This window comes from Conger conger, chromosome 4, assembly GCF_963514075.1.
Source record: "Conger conger chromosome 4, fConCon1.1, whole genome shotgun sequence".
Classification (NCBI taxonomy): Eukaryota; Metazoa; Chordata; class Actinopteri; order Anguilliformes; family Congridae; genus Conger; species Conger conger.
Genome location: NC_083763.1, coordinates 701132 through 720215, shown reverse-complemented (window position 1 = coordinate 720215; position 19084 = coordinate 701132). Strand labels below are relative to the sequence as shown.

At 41.7% G+C, this 19084-nt stretch overlaps 1 protein-coding gene across 1 annotated transcript in view; it reads left to right on the top strand.

The window, feature by feature from the left end:
* The window catches only part of LOC133125953 (butyrophilin subfamily 3 member A2-like), a 32556-nt gene extending 14859 nt beyond the window's left edge, over window positions 1–17697 (top strand). Inside the window, exons 2-4 of the mRNA XM_061237702.1 lie at window positions 13628–13696; window positions 14437–14790; window positions 17498–17697. Coding sequence (XP_061093686.1) covers window positions 13630–13696; window positions 14437–14790; window positions 17498–17697 — 621 coding nt within the window. The 5' untranslated portion in view covers window positions 13628–13629. The remainder of the gene's footprint in view (window positions 1–13627; window positions 13697–14436; window positions 14791–17497) is intronic.
* Window positions 17698–19084: the final 1387 nt, after the last annotated feature.

Below are 19084 nucleotides of genomic sequence, written 5' to 3'. Positions count from 1 at the left end.
ACCTAACCCTCAAATGCTCCTGATGAGCTGGTTGGTACCTTGCATGGCAGCCAATCCCCATTGGTATGTGAGTGTGTGTATGAATGGGTGAATGAGAAGCATCAATTGTACAGCGCTTTGGATTAAGGCGCTATATAAATGCCAACCATTTACCATTTGATGGGATGTTAATTGCTTAATTGTATCAGGCACTACACCTGTATGGAAGCACCTGCATTCAGTATGTTTCTCCACTGATTTCCTCAGGTTTATCTGTCCTCTGTCTCCCGTCTGTATCTATATGCATCCTGTGACTGAAACGGACTGTCACTGGGCTGCCAATCACCCGTCTGCTCGCTCATTCCTGTTTTCTGTCCTCCATCACACCGTCTCCACACCGTGTAGCAGTGACACGCTACTTCTGCCATATTGAGCTCCTCATCGTTTTAGAAAGGGACCAAACAGTAAATCATCATCTCTACTGTTATAATGTTGCAAGGGTGACCATTGTGCATTGCCAAAGTGACAGGCTCTGTGGGGGCCATACCATCACTTCCAGGACTCCTTGTTCTCCTTTACATTACAAACTGCCTTCTGCTTCAGCCACATATTTCACATGTTCACTCATCAGTCCAGAGAACCTGCTGCCATTTTTCTGCACCTCAGACATCTACTGTTATTGTTGCGCAATGTTAGTTTTGAGCTTTATGCATTTCCAAAGTGAAAACTAACTGAAGAAAGTATTTTTCAGTGCAGGAATATTTTCTATGCAGTTGACAGTGTGTGGATCATGATACGCACACATGGGCTGAACGGCCCGTTCTAGAACAGAACTGTTCTTCTGCTCTTGTGCTCAGTGATGATGCAGATCATTCCTACAGCGCACAGCAGGGGGAGCCAGAACACCACAACACAAGGCTGAGACGCTGTAACCACGAACACCAGTTACCTTTAACACACTCTGTTCACTGTGCTGTAACCATGAACACCAGTTACCTTTAACACACTGTGTTCACTGTTCTGTAACCATGAACACCAGTTACCTTTAACACACTGTGTTCACTGTGCTGTAACCATGAGCACCAGTTACCTTCAACACACTCTGTTCACTGTGCTGTTACCATCAACACCAGTTACCTTTAACACACTGTGTTCACTGTGCTGTAACCATCAACACCAGTTACCTTTAACACACTGTGTTCACTGTGCTGTAACCATCAACACCAGTTACCTTTAACACACTGTGTTCACTGTGCTGTAACCATGAACACACACAAAGAAGTCTTTAGTCCAGTGCTTTTTCACAAAATGATCACTGGTATACTCATGAATCTTGACAGAAGGATATCATCATTATGTGCAGATGACAGAAGGCTCATTATGTGAAGGAGCATAGGTTAGGGGGAGAGATTAAGAAAGCTTTTTTAAAGGTACAGCAATGGTCATACAATTGGGGTTTTAAAACCTCAACAAGTAAGTCTTGCTACATGTACTTAACTAGAAAGAAAAAGATAGAAGAACAGTCTTCTTTTATATGGACAACCAATGGAAAAAGTAAAGGAATTTAAATATTTGGGAATTTCGGTTCCCAAATATTGGTTTCAAAATATAAACTAAATGTAAGAAAGTAATAAATGTAATCTAGATATACATGGGGAGCAGATAAGCAGGCATTGATAAATAAATAAATAAATATATTATATAATTTATATCCAGTGCTTTGATGAGATCAGCAATTGACTGGGTGTTTTGTTTATGGTGCAGCAGCTAAATCGTACTTACAAAATTCACAGAATGCAAAGCAAAGCATTGAGGCATTGGTGCAATGAGATCCTCGGCATGTAATACCGTGTTAGTAGAATCGGGAAATCCCACTACAGATCAGGAGAGACAAACTGACTCTGTAGGGATGGAAATGCCACTAAAAGTGTTCTAAACGAATGCTGGGAGTATAGATATAATGGAAATGGATTTGGATGGAAGATAAAAGATAAATCAGAACAATATGATCTAGATGGAATAAATTTCAATTCCCCTACTCCAATAAGTAATGTTCCCCCATGGCTCTTCCCTAAGGCTAAAGTTGATTTCAATATCCTATATCCTAACGCGAAATAGGATACGATGCAAACCAGCATATAATGAACAAATATTCTAACTACCTACATATATTTACTGATGGACAAAAAGATCAAAATGACTACGTAGGAATAGGAGTATATATTTCACAATTTTAAATACACATAGGAAAGAGAATTTCTGATAAATGATCAGTTTATACAGCTGAGATGATGGCAGTGATAAATGATCAGTTTATACAACTGAGATTATGGCAGTGATTGTTAGTCTCCAATGGGTGGAAGAAGTGAGACCAGACAGGGTGGTGCTTGTGTATCGATTCTGCAGCAGTTCTTTTAGCCTACAGACGATGAACTCAATTAGGGAAGACCTGATATATGACATGTTTCGATGTTTATTTAGAATGCAGAGAATGGGAATATAAATAATATTTTATTGGGTACCTGCACATGTGGGATTAGAGGTTAATGAAATTGCAGACAGGATGGCAAAAAGATCACTAAATATGATGCACATAATTAATATAGCATTTGGAACAGGGGAAGGTAAAGCAATAATTAAAAAGAAAATATTGGAACGCTGGCAGAAAAAGTGTGACGAGGACAGTAAGCGTAGAATATACTATAGGAGCCGAGTGTTATACTATAGGAGCTGTCTGAACACAGTGTTATACTATAGGAGCCGTCAGAACACAGAGTGTTATACTATAGGAGCTGTCTGAACACAGAGTGTTATACTATAGGGTACACAAGTCCGTCAGAGCACAGAGTGTTATACTATAGGAGCCGTCAGAACACAGAGTGTTATACTATAGGAGCCGTCAGAGCACAGAGTGTTATACTATAGGGTACACAAGTCCGTCAGAGCACAGAGTGTTATACTATAGGAGCCGTCAGAACACAGAGTGTTATACTATAGGAGCCGTCAGAGCACAGAGTGTTATACTATAGGAGCCGTCAGAGCACAGAGTGTTATACTATAGGGTACACAAGTCCGTCAGAGCACAGAGTGTTATACTATAGGAGCCGTCAGAACACAGAGTGTTATACTATAGGAGCCGTCAGAGCACAGAGTGTTATACTATAGGGGCCGTCAGAACACAGAGTGTTATACTATAGGAGCCGTCAGAGCACAGAGTGTTATACTATAGGGGCCGTCAGAACACAGAGTGTTATACTATAGGGGCCGTCAGAACACAGAGTGTTATACTATAGGAGCCGTCAGAGCACAGAGTGTTATACTATAGGGGCCGTCAGAGCACAGAGTGTTATACTATAGGGGCCGTCAGAACACAGAGTGTTATACTATAGGAGCCGTCAGAGCACAGAGTGTTATACTATAGGGGCCGTCAGAACACAGAGTGTTATACTATAGGGTACACAGGTCCGTCAGAGCACAGAGTGTTATACTATAGGAGCCGTCAGAGCACAGTGTTATACTATAGGAGCCGTCAGAACACAGAGTGTTATACTATAGGGGCCGTCAGAGCACAGAGTGTTATACTATAGGAGCCATCAGAGCACAGAGTGTTATACTATAGGAGCCGTCAGAACACAGAGTGTTATACTATAGGAGCCGTCAGAGCACAGAGTGTTATACTATAGGAGCCGTCAGAACACAGAGTGTTATACTATAGGAGCCGTCAGAGCACAGAGTGTTATACTATAGGAGCCGTCAGAGCACAGAGTGTTATACTATAGGGTACACAGGTCCGTCAGAGCACAGAGTGTTATACTATAGGAGCCGTCAGAGCACAGTGTTATACTATAGGAGCCGTCAGAACACAGAGTGTTATACTATAGGGGCCGTCAGAGCACAGAGTGTTATACTATAGGAGCCATCAGAGCACAGAGTGTTATACTATAGGGGCCGTCAGAGCACAGAGTGTTATACTATAGGGGCCGTCAGACCACAGAGTGTTATACTATAGGAGCCGTCAGAGCACAGAGTGTTATACTATAGGAGCCGTCAGAGCACAGAGTGTTATACTATAGGGTACACAAGTCCGTCAGACCACAGAGTGTTATACTATAGGGGCCGTCAGAGCACAGAGTGTTATACTATAGGGTACACAGGTCCGTCAGACCACAGAGTGTTATACTATAGGGGCCGTCAGAGCACAGAGTGTTATACTATAGGAGCCGTCAGAGCACAGAGTGTTATACTATAGGAGCCGTCAGAGCACAGAGTGTTATACTATAGGGTACACAAGTCCGTCAGACCACAGAGTGTTATACTATAGGGGCCGTCAGAACACAGAGTGTTATACTATAGGAGCCGTCAGAGCACAGAGTGTTATACTATAGGGTACACAGGTCCATCAGAGCACAGAGTGTTATACTATAGGGGCCGTCAGAACACAGAGTGTTATACTATAGGAGCCATCAGAGCACAGAGTGTTATACTATAGGAGCCGTCAGAGCACAGAGTGTTATACTATAGGGTACACAAGTCCGTCAGACCACAGAGTGTTATACTATAGGGGCCGTCAGAACACAGAGTGTTATACTATAGGAGCCGTCAGAGCACAGAGTGTTATACTATAGGGGCCGTCAGAACACAGAGTGTTATACTATAGGAGCCATCAGAGCCCAGTGTTATACTATAGGAGCCGTCAGAGCACAGAGTGTTATACTATAGGAGTCGTCAGAACACAGAGTGTTATACTATAGGAGCCGTCAGAACACAGAGTGTTATACTATAGGAGCCGTCAGAGCACAGAATGTTATACTATAGGAGCCGTCAGAGCACAGAGTGTTATACTATAGGGTACACAAGTCCGTCAGACCACAGAGTGTTATACTATAGGGGCCGTCAGAACACAGAGTGTTATACTATAGGAGCCGTCAGAGCACAGAGTGTTATACTATAGGAGCCGTCAGAGCACAGAGTGTTATACTATAGGAGCCATCAGAGCACAGAGTGTTATACTATAGGGTACACAAGGCCGTCAGAGCACAGAGTGTTATACTATAGGATACACAAGTCCGTCAGAGCACAGAGTGTTATACTATAGGGTACACAAGGTTGTCAGAGCACAGAGTGTTATACTATAGGGTACACAAGGTCGTCAGAGCACAGAGTGTTATACTATAGGGTACACAAGTCCGTCAGAGCACAGTGTTATACTATAGGGTACACAAGGTCATCAGAGCACAGAGTGTTATACTATAGGGTACAAAAGTCCGTTAGAGCACAGAGTGTTATACTATAGGGTACACAAGTCCGTCAGAGCACAGTGTTATACTATAGGGTACACAAGGTCATCAGAGCACAGAGTGTTATACTATAGGGTACAAAAGTCCGTTAGAGCACAGAGTGTTAAAGGGCGAAGCAGAAGAGAGGAGGAGATTAAAATTTCCCCACACTGGGTCAAATAAAACTTTTGTTTTATTAGGTAAAGTAAATTCACATGTTTGTGCACATTGTAATATAACTGAAAACACTGGACACGTAATAGTGCACTGTATCAAATATAAAGAAGAAAGGGAGCGTTTGCAACAAAGGGTAAGAGAGGCTGGACGAGGGAGAGGGTAAGAGAGGGTAAGAGGGAGAGGGTAAGAGAGGGTAAGAGGGGGTAAGAGAGGGTAAGAGAGGGTAAGAGGGAGAGGGTAAGAGAGGTTGGGCTTTGGAAGGGATACTAGGAACAAATGGAAGGTGTGGGAAGTACCAAGAGGGAAAATATAGTTAATAGATAACAGAGTTACTAGATAACAGAGTTAATAGATAATAGAGTTAATAGATAACAGAGTTAATAGACAACAGAGTTCATAATAGGCACAGGATTGCTTAATGGAATATAGAATTACACTTTTTACACATAATTAAAAAAAAGAAAAACAAATCCTGGAATCCTGTTCCATATACTCCGGTACGGTAGGTGGCAGTATGTACCTAAAGTTGGTCGTACAAACCTCCAAAAAAAAACACAAGAAGAAGAACGTTCACACCATGCCGGTTTCCCGAGAGGTAAGCCGTTTTCTGCAACAGCTCTGCATTTCTGTTTGTATAATTGAGAAGAAGAAAAAACAAAAGCATAGATTAAGTCTAAACATTTGCCTAAATCACGTCGTGCATCTACCTCTTCTCTGAGCTGTACATCGTTACTGGATCAGAATATATGATCTCAGTTTTTTAGCAACAGTATAACATGAGGGGATGGGGATGTTCATTTGTGCTCCATCTTGGCAATATCGATATGATACTTAAACGCATGATAGTCTGAGAGGTAAAGGGTAAGAGAGGCTGGGCTTTGGAAGGGATACTAGGAACAAATGGAGATAAGGTGTGGGAAGTACAGAGAGGCATAACAGAGTTAATAGAGTTAATAGATAATAGAGCTCCTATTAGGCACAGGATTGTTTAATGGAATATAGAATTACACTTTTTACACTTATAATTAAAAAAAAAGATAAACAAATCCTGGAATCATGTTCCATATACAACGGTACGGTAGGTTGCGGTATGTACCTAAAGTTGGTCGTACAAACCGCCAAAAAAACACAAGAAGAAGAAGAACGTCCAACGATGCCCGTTTCCAGAGAGGCACCAGCTCTGCATTTCTGTTTGTGTAATTGAGGAAAAAAAAAAAAAAAAACCATCGATTAAGTCTAAATATTTGCCTAAATCACGTAGTGCATCTACCTCTTCTCTGAGCTGTACATCTTTACTGGATCAGAATATATGATATCAGTTTTTTAGCAACAGTATAACATGAGGGGATGGGGATGTTCATTTGTGCTAAAAACCAAAAACCGCTGGCAACTTCACGGAACTGACTTCAGACCAGAGTTGCCAAGTCCGGTTATTATAAGCGACTTTGGGCTTGTTTTCTGTAAAGTCGCTTCCAGATATTGGCAGTCGCGGGTTGTTGTATTTTGACCTTGTTTCTAAAGAGTTGATGCCTATTTGGGTTTGCTCCCTGTTTGTCTAACGTGAAATAAACTTTCACCGAGCTCCATTTTTGGAAATATCGATATATTTGAACGCATGATAGTCTGTCATGTTGCAGGATCCGTCCGTAACCCCGTTCCCTCCCCTTTAAAATAAGAAAAATCGCGCGGTTGTATTGGAGTTTCTTTAGCTGGCCTCCTTTGCTAAAAATGCCCGCGAATAAGTGGGCGAAATACGTGGGAAAAGTATAACAAAGAGTGGGAGAAAGAGAGTGGATTAAAGGACTGGTTCGACCTCAAATGGGGAACAATTCAAAGGCACTGTGCAGATTTTTTTAAGTGTGAAATACGGGCACATCATGCAGATCTGGTTCAACATCCCAGCACAGACAAACGTGAGAAATGCAGCACCGTTCTCGACAATGAAGCTATTGGATTCGCGGTCTCAAAGCGAAACGATTGGTTGTTTTTAATGGTTGTTTAATGCTTGTCAAAAATATATCTTTGTTTTGCCTTCACGGGTATAAGTACTTGGCCAATTCGGTATATTCAACTTCTTTCATTTTCATTCATTAAATTATTAATTCCTAATTTCCTGTTAGCCAGTTCTTTTGAGTTAAAACGAAAAATACATGTGACAGTATTTTTGAAATTAAATGGTAAATGGTTGGCATTTATATAGCGCCTTTATCCAAAGATGCTTCTCATTCACCCATTCATACACACACTCACACACCGACAGCGATTGGCTGCCATGCAAGGCGCCGACCGCCGACCAGCTCGTCAGGAGCATTTTGGGGGTTAGGTGTCTCGCTCAGGGACACGTCGACACAGCCCAGGCGGGGGATCGAACCGGCAACCCTCCGACTGCCAGACGGCTGCTCTTACTGCCTGAGCCATGTCGCCCCATATGAAATGAAATGCAAAATAACGGGCGTCTGCGATGTGAATTTTCGCTCCAGAACTGTATTACAGTCACATTCACGACATTAATCAACGTGTTTTGAGCACATTTGGCCACGCATTATGTGTTCATTCAAGCTGAGAAGACTACAGTGTTACAGTACGTAAATAAAAAAGAGGGTAAGAGAGGTAAAGGGTAAGAGAGGCTGGGCTTTGGAAGGGATACTAGGAACAAATGGAGATAAGGTGTGGGAAGTACAGAGAGGCATAACAGAGTTAATAGAGTTAATAGATAATAGAGCTCCTATTAGGCACAGGATTGTTTAATGGAATATAGAATTACACTTTTTACACTTATAATTAAAAAAAAAGATAAACAAATCCTGGAATCATGTTCCATATACAACGGTACGGTAGGTTGCGGTATGTACCTAAAGTTGGTCGTACAAACCGCCAAAAAAACACAAGAAGAAGAAGAACGTCCAACGATGCCCGTTTCCAGAGAGGCACCAGCTCTGCATTTCTGTTTGTGTAATTGAGGAAAAAAAAAAAAAAAAACCATCGATTAAGTCTAAATATTTGCCTAAATCACGTAGTGCATCTACCTCTTCTCTGAGCTGTACATCTTTACTGGATCAGAATATATGATATCAGTTTTTTAGCAACAGTATAACATGAGGGGATGGGGATGTTCATTTGTGCTAAAAACCCAAAACCGCTGGCAACTTCACGGAACTGACTTCAGACCAGAGTTGCCAAGTCCGGTTATTATAAGCGACTTTGGGCTTGTTTTCTGTAAAGTCGCTTCCAGATATTGGCAGTCGCGGGTTGTTGTATTTTGACCTTGTTTCTAAAGAGTTGATGCCTATTTGGGTTTGCTCCCTGTTTGTCTAACGTGAAATAAACTTTCACCGAGCTCCATTTTTGGAAATATCGATATATTTGAACGCATGATAGTCTGTCATGTTGCAGGATCCGTCCGTATCCCCGTTCCCTCCCCTTTAAAATAAGAAAAATCGCGCGGTTGTATTGGAGTTTCTTTAGCTTGCCTCCTTTGCTAAAAATGCCCGCGAATAAGTGGGCGAAATACGTGGGAAAAGTATAACAAAGAGTGGGAGAAAGAGAGTGGATTAAAGGACTGGTTCGACCTCAAATGGGGAACAATTCAAAGGCACTGTGCAGATTTTTTTAAGTGTGAAATACGGGCACATCATGCAGATCTGGTTCAACATCCCAGCACAGACAAACGTGAGAAATGCAGCACCGTTCTCGACAATGAAGCTATTGGATTCGCGGTCTCAAAGCGAAACGATTGGTTGTTTTTAATGGTTGTTTAATGCTTGTCAAAAATATATCTTTGTTTTGCCTTCACGGGTATAAGTACTTGGCCAATTCGGTATATTCAACTTCTTTCATTTTCATTCATTAAATTATTAATTCCTAATTTCCTGTTAGCCAGTTCTTTTGAGTTAAAACGAAAAATACATGTGACAGTATTTTTGAAATTAAATGGTAAATGGTTGGCATTTATATAGCGCCTTTATCCAAAGATGCTCACTCACTCACACTCACACACCGACAGCGATTGGCTGCCATGCAAGGCGCCGACCGCCGACCAGCTCGTCAGGAGCATTTTGGGGGTTAGGTGTCTCGCTCAGGGACACGTCGACACAGCCCAGGCGGGGGATCGAACCGGCAACCCTCCGACTCCAGAACTGTATTACAGTCACATTCACGACATTAATCAACGTGTTTTGAGCACATTTGGCCACGCATTATGTGTTCATTCAAGCTGAGAAGACTACAGTGTTACAGTACGTAAATAAAAAAGAGGGTAAGAGAGGTAAAGGGTAAGAGAGGCTGGGCTTTGGAAGGGATACTAGGAACAAATGGAGATAAGGTGTGGGAAGTACAGAGGGATAACGGAGTTAATAGACAACAGAGTTAATAGACAACAGAGTTAATAGACAACAGGGTTAATAGACAACAGGGTTAATAGACAACAGAGTTAATAGATAATAGAGCTCCTATTAGACACAGGATTGTTTAATGGAATATAGATTTACACTTTTTACACTTATAATTTAAAAAAAGATAAACAAATCCTGGAATCCTGTTCCATATACAACGGTACGGTAGGTGGTGGTCTGTACCTAAAGTTGGTAGTACAAACCGCCAAAATAAAACACAACAAGAAGAAGAACGTCCAGCGATGCCCGTTTCCAGAGAGGTGAGCCGTTTTCTGCACCAGCTCTGCATTTCTTTTTGTGTAATTGAGAAAAATAAATAAACATCGATTAAGTCTAAACATTTGCCTAAATCACGTCGTGCATCTACCTCTTCTCTGAGCTGTACATCTTTACTGGATCAGAATATATGATCTCTGTTTTTAGGCACAGTATAACATGAGGGGATGGGGATGTTCATTTGTGCTAAAAACCCAAAACCGCTGGCAACTTCACGGAACTGACTTCAGACCAGAGTTGCCAAGTCCGGTTATTATAAGCGACTTTGGGCTTGTTTTCTGTAAAGTCGCTTCCAGATATTGGCAGTCGCGGGTTGTTGTATTTTGACCTTGTTTCTAAAGAGTTGATGCCTATTTGGGTTTGCTCCCTGTTTGTCTAACGTGAAATAAACTTTCACCGAGCTCCATTTTTGGAAATATCGATATATTTGAACGCATGATAGTCTGTCATGTTGCAGGATCCGTCCGTAACCCCGTTCCCTCCAATTTAAAATAAGAAAAATCGCGCGGTTGTATTGGAGTTTCTTTAGCTTGCCTCCTTTGCTAAAAATGCCCGCGAATAAGTGGGCGAAATACGTGGAAAAAGTATAACAAAGAGTGGGAGAAAGAGAGTGGATTAAAGGTTCGACCTCAAATGGGGCACAATTCAAGATTGCAGATTTTTTAAGTGTGAAATACGGGCACATCATGCAGATCTGGTTCAACATCCCAGCACAGACACGTGAGATGCAGCACCGTTCTCGACAATGAGGCTATTGGATTCGCGGTCTCAAAGCGAAACCATTGGTTGTTTTTAATGGTTGTTTAATGCTTGTCAAAAATATATCTTTGTTTTGCCTTCACGGGTATAAGTACTTGGCCAATTCGGTATATGCAACTTCTTTCATTTTCATTCATTAAATTATTAATTCCTAATTTTCTGTTAGCCAGTTCTTTTGAGTTAAAACGAAAAATACATGTGACAGTATTTTTTAAATGAAATGAAATGCAAAATAACGGGCGTCTGCGATGTGCATTTTCGCTCCAGAACTGTATTACAGTCACATTCACGACATTAATCAACGTGTTTTGAGCACATTTGGCCACGCATTATGTGTTCATTCAAGCTGAGAGGACTACAGTGTTACAGGAAGTAAAACATTTTTTTTTTTTAAATCGATATAATCAGAATTCAAAAATGTTATTTCAGTTACCAAAAATTGCGTGTGAAGTGTGAAAGTGTGAAAATTTCAAATCGGACACACATTTTTTTATTTTATTTTTTCAAATTGGGAGAAAAAGGGGATCTGAAATAAATACAACATAAATGAAACAAAAAAACATGACTCTCCTATTTAACCTGTGAAGGTAAAATGCATGGAACGCCTTTTCCCAGCTCAGCCCCAAATAAATTAAAACTTTGGTGACGCCCCTGGTTCCAACCGAACGCAGCAAGCAATTCAACGCTGTTTAAACGTTTAATTAATGTTGATGTATAACATTCAGCGACAAGCTAAAATAGGATGCAAAGCTGAAGCTGAGAACGACCACATTACAACCTTTATTCATAATATCATGTTGAAATTGGGTTCAAATGTAGTTAAGATGATTAAAAGATTAAAATGTTCTCAACTTCCATTTTGGGTTTTGGGCCCTATTTTAGCTTCAAATCAGACACATAAACACTGTTCTGCAGTCCCTGCCCCCTTTGAAGGGGCGACACTATTATATCCAGTTATGGTGTTGATTGAAAAGGCATCAGAGTGTAAATGAAAACTAAGGCAAACTAAATCTCACCATTTGGTAAAAACAAATTCAATGAACGAATATGTGAACCTCCCTAGTGCTTCATTTAATCTGAACCAAACACTGTCTCCACTTGCAAATCAGAACCAGGGACAAGTACACTGAAGACCCTAGAGCAGGGGTCGGCAACCCTGGTCCTGGAGAGCCGCAGGGTGTGCTGGCTTTCGTTGTTACTTGGCATTAATTGATCAATCAAAGCCGTTGATTACACAGTTAACTCACCTCACCTGGTTTCTTGGGTCTGAATCGGTTGCTTATTTTAAGGTAGAGATGAAAGCCAGCACACCCTGCGGCTCTCCAAGACCAGGGTTGCCGACCCCTGCCCTAGAGGGAAGTACTGTTCCAAGTGCAAGAGTGATCTCATAAATAAAACTTTAACCCTTGTAGAATAATCAAGATCAACTGACCAAGAAGCAGCAATAGCACAATTTTGTTAACTAGAACACTAAGCGTAGAACACTAAGAATAGAACACTAAGCATAGAACACTAAGAGTAGAACACTAAGAGTAGAACACTAAGAGTAGAACACTAAGAATAGTAAAATAATGAAATACAAGTGCGATCAAGTGAGTCAATCAGTCAGAGACAGGAAATTCAGGAACTGCCTTTTTGACCGTTTATTGTCTGAAGAAGACAAACAAAACACATAAGTGTCTTCTTAAATGGTCACTGCACTGGCAAACCTAGACGTGCAAAATAAAATAATAAATTAATTTTCCCCCTAAAAAAAAAAAACTAGTGAGTCTTCAACAGTTTCGTACGAGTCATGACACGTGGCAATAGAACGCATGGAATGGCAGCTAGCCATTCTAGAACGCCTAACGTGAAATGAAAAAATAAAAATATCTATTGCCATCGGTCAAAACTAACACAAATATCATAAAGGCACATAGTAAAACTGATGTTAAACATTATGCACTACACATTACAACTTAAATGAGCTATATTCAACAAAGATTGGTAAACTAAAGACAGCTGTGTTTCAGTAACAACCTACCCTCAGCAGAGAGACTTGAATCTGCTGCAGGGATATGGCAACACAAGAGGGACAGAAAGTGTGATATTAATCAAAGTGCAGTGAACCAAAACTCCACAAGAGGGCTCCAAAACAACAAATACTGGCTGGGGGTTGCTCAATTCAAGTAAAATTCACATAAAAATAACCTACATTTTAAACTCTGTTACACCAGCATACACACAGCATACATGGATAATTATTACAGTGAGGTAAGGAGGGAAAGGTGCAGCCTGGACAGGTGAGTCTTCAGTCTGCACTTGAAGGAGGTCAAAGACTCTGCTGTTCTGACCTTCACAGGAAGGTCATTCCACCACTGTGGGGCTGTTTGGTTGTTTTAGCTCATATCACCAAACCAAACCAAAATCGCAGGTCATAATATTAACCAAGTGCAAAGAAAAGCGTTTTTCCCCTCAACCTGATCACTATGTAGCTCTGTAATTTACACAGTGATTTACACAGTCATTTACTTATGGGTATGTGTAATGGGGCGGCCTGTAGTGTAGTGGTGAAGGTAAATGACTGGGACACGCAAGGTCGGTGGTTCTAATCCCAGTGTAGCCACAATAAGATCCGCACAGCCGTTGGGCCCTTGAGCAAGGCCCTTAACCCTGCATTGCTCCAGGGGAGGATTGTCTCCTGCTTAGTCTAATCAACTGTACGTCACTGTGGATAAGAGCATCTGCTAAATGCCAATAATGTAATGTAATGTAATGTGTCTCTTTCAGAGATGAAGGCTGATTGGTCAATGTGCCCGTATTTGATTCTCCTGATCCTCCACCAGACCTCCAGATCAGGTACAGAATATGCTCACTGCAATATAACACTGTTTACATCATACATCAGTAACATTGCATGGAATTAACTGCATTACAACTGGACCAGCTACCAAATGTGAACTACAGTACAGTACAAACTGTGAAATAAGGATTGGCTCTTCCAGTTTTTATGCAGTTCTGTGTTCTAGAGGATTAAACCTGAGGTTTAAACTCCAGCTAAGCAATTTCTGCTTGCTTTGTTTACACACACATATTTAGATTAACATATCCTCCCAGCACTCCCCACAAGACACCCCAGTGAACATGGCCGTGAGCCTTCTGGACTTGGTTACCTGAGTTATAGTGCTGTGAGGGTATTTGCCCCTTCCTGATTTCCTCTATTATTGCTTATTTGTCACACTGAATGGTTTCAGATCTTTAGACAAAATGCAGGACCTGGAGTTGAGTAGTGCAGGACTGCAGTGTTGGTCTGTAGCTGGAGCAGGACTGCAGTGTTGGTCTGTAGCTAGAGCAGGACTGTAGTGTCGGTCTGTAGCTAGAGCAGGACTGTAGTGTCGGTCTGTAGCTGGCGCAGGACTGCAGTGTTGGTCTGTAGCTGGAGCAGGACTGCAGTGTCGGTCTGTAGCTGGTGCAGGACTGCAGTGTCCGTCTGTAGCTGGTGCAGGACTGCAGTGTTGGTCTGTAGCTGGAGCAGGACTGCAGTGTCGGTCTGTAGCTGGTCCAGCAGTAGTCTTAGTGTGTGCTCTTTCTCTCTGCAGAGATGTTCCAGCTTCTGGGTCCAGCTGGTCCTGTCATTGCTGTAGTTGGTGAAGATGTTGTCCTTCCCACTCACCTCAAACCCAACATAAGTGCAGAGGATATGCGCATAGAGTGGTTCAGACCGCAGCACAGAGACCCACTGGTGCATCTCTACCTTCTGGGAGAGAGCAGGAATGAGCCCCAGAACCCATCGTACAGCGGAAGGGCCGCACTCTTCCCTGAGGAACTGAGGAAGGGCAATACGTCTCTGAGGCTGAGCAGGGTCCAGGTCTCTGATGAGGGGCAGTATTCATGTTACATTCAGTCCAAGTCTGACAATAATTACCGCATCATGGTTTCACTGGAAGTAAGAGGTCAGTGCCTTTTTGGTGTTTTGAGATAAAGAGATGCTCCCTTCACACTGTATGTTACAGAGATGGGGACTCACACTCAAGTCGCACACACACACTCAAAAATGACTCCTGAAAAATAAGAGTCATGAACAATTTCACAACCAATCATTATTTTTCAATGATTTATATTCTAAATAATCCTTGGTTAAAACAGACACAGACTCAGGGAAGCAGTGAAATGGCAATGAAGGGGCAGACAGAGCGTAATCCAAACAGGCAGGCAACAGTGAAAAAACCGGGTGGTCAGTCTAAACGGGGCAGAGGTACAGAAATCGTAATCCAAAGACAGTGTCCAAAGAACAGGCAGGGGTCATGAAGAAAATATCTGGAATGGAACAAGTACGGGGAAGCTAGAACCAGGGTCGGGAACAGAAACACAGAACGATGAACTTGCAAAAAGAAACTGAAAAGGACAGGTTTAAATAGACTAACTGATTGACAGACAATGAGAAACAGGTGAACTGAATGAGGACTAATATAAGGAGTGGGGAGGCGGAGACAGGAAATGAAACGGGTGGAACAGATGAATGAGGAAATGAAACTGAAAACTGGTGGTCACAGAGGGACACGAGACAGAAACACTAGGAGACGGAAACACTAGGAGACGGGAACACTAGGAGACGGGAACACTAGGAGACAGAAACACTAGGAGACAGAAACACTAGGAGACAGAAAATCAGGAAACAGGAAACAGAAGCTGACATGAGCAAAGGGCTGCACTATTTAAAAACCGTGATCTTTCAGCTCCATATGCAAGCAGGACAGTGAGTGATTTTGAATGTGTCGTTATGTCGTGGACATGGACTGTTATTCCAGTGTCATAGAAATATGGACTGTATGTATTTTAGTTTGTAATAGACATCGGCATTAAAAGCTGTAGAACCCAAGTTTGGCATGTACTGTTGCACACGGTAGAAATAATTTATTATTTAAGTGCACTATGCATTGGTTAATGGCATTCCATAAGATTCTAGCTAGGTTTTCCGATAACATAATGTAGGCACAAAATCACAGCTCCCGATTTCTTGCAAAAAACTCAATTTCTTGAATGATTAACACTTGCCTTTCATTTAAAAATAAAAAAGTAAGAGTATCTAAAGAAACCGCAAGTATTTTCAACACTCTAATTCCTCATTTACAAATAAAGTTATAATCATTATTAAATCGCAGAAGCAGATTAAGCCTAGTCCTAGGCTAAATTAAATGAGAGATTCTCCATACAAAACTGGATTGAGCTTAATCTGTGTCCATGTAACAGGCCCCTAGTTTGTTTTTAACCCTCATCTTATATTACAGGCCCATGTAATGTTTACATTATGTCACATGAGTCACACGGTGTAGGTTATTTATTTTATCTTATTTATGGATATATAGGGTGGCCTGTAGCATAATGGTAACGGTAAATGACTGGGACACACAAGGTCGATGATTCTAATCCCAGTGTAGCCACAATAAAATCCGCACAGCCATTGGGCCCTTAAGCAAGGCCCTTAACTCTGCATTGCTCCAGGGGAGGATTGTCTCCTGCTTAGTCTAATCAACTGTACGTCACTCTGGATAATGTAATATATCAATGAACTACCTCACCAGCCATCTTGAGGAAGGCTTTGCCAAAATGTTGGCTCAGGTGTGGTAGTTCATTGATATATGAATAAATGACATTTGTTTTTTGAGTGTGCCCCTGATAATACTGTTTCTTCAGCTGTCAGACAAGTGATGCCATATACAAAATCTAAATTTCTGGTTTTTATATCTTCAACTAGCATAGCAATCGTGATTCATTTTTATAGTCATACTGTTTCGGCTGCAGCATTCTGGAGACTTGAGACTTGACTCAGACTCTTGCCCAGAGACTTGAGGCTTGACTCGGACTCTAGCCCAGAGACTTGAGGTTTGACTCAGACTCTAGCCCAGAGACTTGAGGCTAGACTCAGACTCTAGCCCAGAGACTTGAGGCTTGACTCAGACTCTAGCCCAGAGACTTGAGGCTTGACTCGGACTCTAGCCCAGAGACTTGAGGCTTGACTCAGACTCTAGCCCAGATACTTGAGACTTGACTCAGACTCTAGCCCAGAGACTTGAGGCTTGACTCGGACTCTAGCCCAGAGACTTGAGGCTTGACTCAGACTCTAGCCCAGATACTTGAGACTTGACTCAGACTCTAGCCCAGAGACTTGAGGCTTGACTCGGACTCTAGCCCAGAGACTTGAGGCTTGACTCAGACTCTAGCCCAGATACTTGAGACTTGACTCAGACTCTAGCCCAGAGACTTGAGGCTTGACTCGGACTCTAGCCCAGAGACTTGAGGCTTGACTCAGACTCTAGCCCAGAGACTTGAGACTTGACTCAGACTCTAGCCCAGAGACTTGAGGCTTGACTCAGACTCTAGCCCAGAGACTTGAGGATCGACTCGGACTCTAGCCCAGAGACTCGAGGCTTGATTCGGACATGCGTTTGATGCTTTGTCTGGTATGCTAGTATGCTACAGAAAAGTCATCATAAACATTCTTGACTTTTAAAAATGTTTGTTTTTTAAAAAGACTGTTTTACTTTCTCCAAAATTATATTGAAGGACATTTTGGAAATGGATAAACATATGATGGCAAATGTAGATGAATGCAGAGACTATTAGATGATATAAGCTGTTACTTACATCGCATTTCTGCAGCTGTAGGAACTGAGCCAGTGATCTTCAGGGAAGCAGATGAAGAAGGGGAGGTTGGCCTGCTGTGTGAATCTAAAGGTTGGTATCCTCAGCCTGACCTCATCTGGCAGGACAGTGAGGGTCACAATCTCACCACTGAGAAACCCGAGATACTCAGGGACAGCCTGAACCTCATTGCCATAAGAACACGTGTCGTCATATAGAGAGAAGGCAGCCGCAGATTCACCTGTCGAGTTCTGCAGCAGAAGCTCAATGAGGAAAAGGTGACAGAGTTTTACCTCCATGGTGAGTAGGACCTTACAGAATCAAACAGCACACACTCCACAAAAAAATTTATTTCTTTCTTGCATGGATTTTGGAAACTGGTTTTGTCAAATTTTCAGCTGAGCTCAGATTTTCTCTATCACATCAAGTGCTATCTGTATGCTCCATATTCATGGATTTTACAAAAGTTGACCATACAGTCTGGCAGTCTTGGTGGGGATAAAACGGCAAATTCTGTTTATTCTCACCAAAACTAGTTCATTCAGGGCCTGAAAAGAATTGTACAAATGTTTTAAGTCTTTGTTTGTTTTTTTGTGATTTGCAGTTGTTAAGACTCGTGAGTCGTGAGTGTGGCTGTTCAGAAACCTGATGTGATAGGCTAATGCCAGATTTGGATCCAGCACCCGAAAGTTAGCTAGAATCCGTTGAAAAACCCCATGCAAGAGAAATCGTGTTGACCATAACATAACATAACATAACATAACATAACATAACATAACATAAAACATAAAACATAACATAACATAACATACGTTACGTTACGTTATGTAACATAACATAACATAACATAAGGTAATGGTGAGAACAGGCCTTCAGCCCAGCAATGCTCACCTTTTCCTGCCCCTAAGTGTACCTACCGCCTAAATTGCCTATCAGCTAAATAAAATCTAACACCGTATCAAGCCTGCTCTTGAAAACCCCCAGTGTTTCTGCTTCCTCTACAAGCGCTGGCAAACTATTCCACACATTGTGATCAATGCCTGGAACTGTGTGGATGTGCCACCAATTTCTCCAGTTCCTCTGCAAAAGCTCATTCTATTAGTGTGGCATTAGTTCCATCTACTGGTTTTCCCAGAGTCATCTTAATTTCTTTGAATTAACCACAATCTGTATTCTTAATTTAAGCACTCATAGACTGAATTTCTCACTGACTCTCACAAACATTTGTTCATACATTGTCATTTGTCCATTGTGTTAATTTATTTAGAATCCCGATAATTTCATTCCCTGCACTGTATACCTGGGATAATTTCATTCCCTGCACTGTATACCTGGGATAATTTCATTCCCTGCACTGTATACCTGGGATAATTTCATTCCCTGCACTGTATACCTGGGATAATTTCATTCCCTGCACTGTATACCTGGGATAATTTCATTCCCTGCACTGTATACCTGGGATGTGCTTGGACTCCATATTTCTGAGGTGTGTGACTGGAGAGTGAAAGAGTGAAAGAATGAACAAACTATTTAAAAATACCCATATATGTTTCAGATGCGTGTCAAAGCCGTCCATGGAGAGCTGCCTTTGCTGTCACTATGACT